We start from the raw sequence: 2,373 nt of genomic DNA, 5'->3' as shown, positions 1-2,373 counted from the left end.
CTGGATCTTCCATCAGCCCCCTATGATCCAACATTGCACCATAGCACCTCCCCCTCCCACTTTCTCCTTCCCTCAGCCTTCCCTCTCTGAGGCTCCCTCTTCCCCTCCTCCCGACCTTGTCAACCCCGAGTCCCGATACCCCCTCCGCTCCCGAATGCGTTCTCAAGGCCTCGATATGATTGGTTTCGAGGTCGTCTCCACCCCCCCTCCCAAACCCAGGGGGCGTCCCTCCCATCTCTCCAAAGCTAAACATCAGGCTGGGGAGGAGATTGCATCTGGCAAACAGAAGACCTTAAACTGGGCCCTTAGAGCAGAGCAAGCCCCTCTTCCCCCCCCTCCATGAAGCTGCTCTCCTTTAATTGTCAAGGGGTGGCTAGCCCGGATAAAAAACTAGCCCTCAAGTGCCTATTTGCCTCTGAACTGGTAGACATTATTTTTCTTCAAGAAACCCTTGGCTCTGCTAGCACAATCTCTCTCTTACTTGAATCCTGGCTCCCAGGCTGGACATTCCACTCTCTTGATGCCACAGGCAGATCAGGGGGATTAACCCTGGGCATTTGTAACAGATCCATTAAAACTTTGAGGGTTTGGGGAGGTCGGGGTTTTTTGGGTGTTGATATCTACTCCCCCACCCTTGAATCTGAATTCAGGATTCTCAATGTATATGGCCCATGCCAGGACAGAGCTGGATTTTGGAGATCTTTGTTTAACTCACCCCTCCTGCAACAAGATAACATTATCTTAGGGGGAGACCTCAATTTCTCCATGGGGTACACGGAATCTTGGGGCAATCATGCACAGGTGGATGCTTTGTCTGGTTTCTTTGAAAACCTCCTGGAGTCCCATAATTTCATAGATATCCCCTTAGCTAAAATGCAGCCCACCTGGAGAAACAATAGAGTAGGGGAAGCAAGCTTGGCCAGACGGCTTGATCGCTTCCTCACTAAAGAATTCTTGGTCAATGGAGGACCCAACATCAGACAATGGGTGAGTACAGGTGGCCTATCGGACCACCGTCCCATATACCTGGAGCTGCAGGATGTTATAGATAAGCCTAAGGCCCCTTTCAAATTCAATTCCACCTGGCTGCAAGATATGGAATACATCAAACTAGTGACGGATTTTTGGAGGGAAAACCCCCCAAGCTCATCTGGGAACCTAACTCAGGACTTCCTCCATAATATGAAGGAGCTGAAAAGCCTATCCAAGTCATGGGCTCAGAGGAAAAAGGAGGCGGAAGAATTGACACTCAGGGAGGTAGAGGAGGCCATTTTTTCTTTTGAGGAGGGCTCAGGAGGTGTCATGATGTCTCAAGAGCAAAAGGACATATACTCTGATTCTCTGCAAAAGAGAACCCAAATCTTAAGGAACAGAGAAGCGAGCTGGCGGCTCCGCAGCTGGGCTATCTGGCTAAAGGAAGGGGATGATAATACCAAATTTTTCCACAAACATGCTAATGGTAGGAAGGCCATCAATACTATCTGGGAGCTCAAGGATACACAGGGGCGATCTGTTCAATCCTTTAGAGAGCTAGCTGCCCTAGCATGTTCCCATTTCCAAAATATCTACAAGACTCCTCCTTATGCTACCCTTGCTGAAGTGATGCAGACTGTTCAGCTCTTTCCAAGGTTTGTAGATCAGGAGATGGAATAGGAACTCGTGAGAGAAGTTACTATGGGAGAGCTGGAAGACACCTTAAAGATGCTAAAGAAAGAAAAGAGCCCGGGGCCAGATGGTTGGTCTGTAGAGTTCTACACTGCCTTTTTTGAGGTGTTAGGAATGGACCTCCTGCAAATCATTGAGGAAAGCAGAAGGAATGGGAGAATTTTGGGAAGCCTAAAATCCACTTTCATTGCTCTCATCCCTAAAACTAATAAGCCCTCCTCCTTTGATGACTTCAGACCCATATCTCTATGCAATTGTATTTACAAAATTATAGCCAAGATTATAGCCAATCGCATAAAGCCAATCCTGTCCCTCCATATCTCCCAAGAGCAATTTGCCTTCCTGCACAACAGACAGATCCATGAGGCGATTGGCACTGCTCAAGAACTTCTCCATTCTGTCCAGCTTCGGAAAATAAAAGGAATGATACTGAAGATAGACCTTTCTAAAGCCTTTGATAGGGTCAACTGGCTCTACCTCCGAATCCTATTAACTCAAATAGGATTCCTCTTTATTTTCATTAAGTGGATTATGAGCTGCATAACTGATGTCCCCTATAGTGTTCTAATAAATGGATCGGCCTCCCCTTTCTTTCATGCTGAAAGAGGACTCAGACAAGGATGCCCCCTGTCCCCTCTACTGTTTCTTCTCATCATGGAGGGCCTCAGCAGAATTATAAAAGAAGAACATAGACAGGGGAGAATTAGA

At 47.3% G+C, this 2,373-nt stretch overlaps 1 protein-coding gene across 1 annotated transcript; it reads left to right on the top strand.

Moving 5' to 3' along the window:
- The first annotated feature begins 765 nt into the window (after positions 1–765).
- Positions 766–1,653, top strand: LOC149181091 (uncharacterized). Its single transcript, XM_089414084.1, has one exon. It carries the CDS (start codon positions 766–768, stop codon positions 1,651–1,653), a length of 888 nt encoding a protein of 295 aa, XP_089270210.1.
- Positions 1,654–2,373: the final 720 nt, after the last annotated feature.

Source organism: Pinus tabuliformis, chromosome 3_2 (genome assembly GCF_031772625.1).
Source record: "Pinus tabuliformis cultivar Carrire ecotype Pingquan chromosome 3_2, CPIR1, whole genome shotgun sequence".
In the NCBI taxonomy this organism is placed as follows: Eukaryota; Viridiplantae; Streptophyta; class Pinopsida; order Pinales; family Pinaceae; genus Pinus; species Pinus tabuliformis.
The sequence above is the reverse complement of the archived record's forward strand: the minus strand, read 5'-3'. Positions and strand labels throughout refer to the sequence as shown.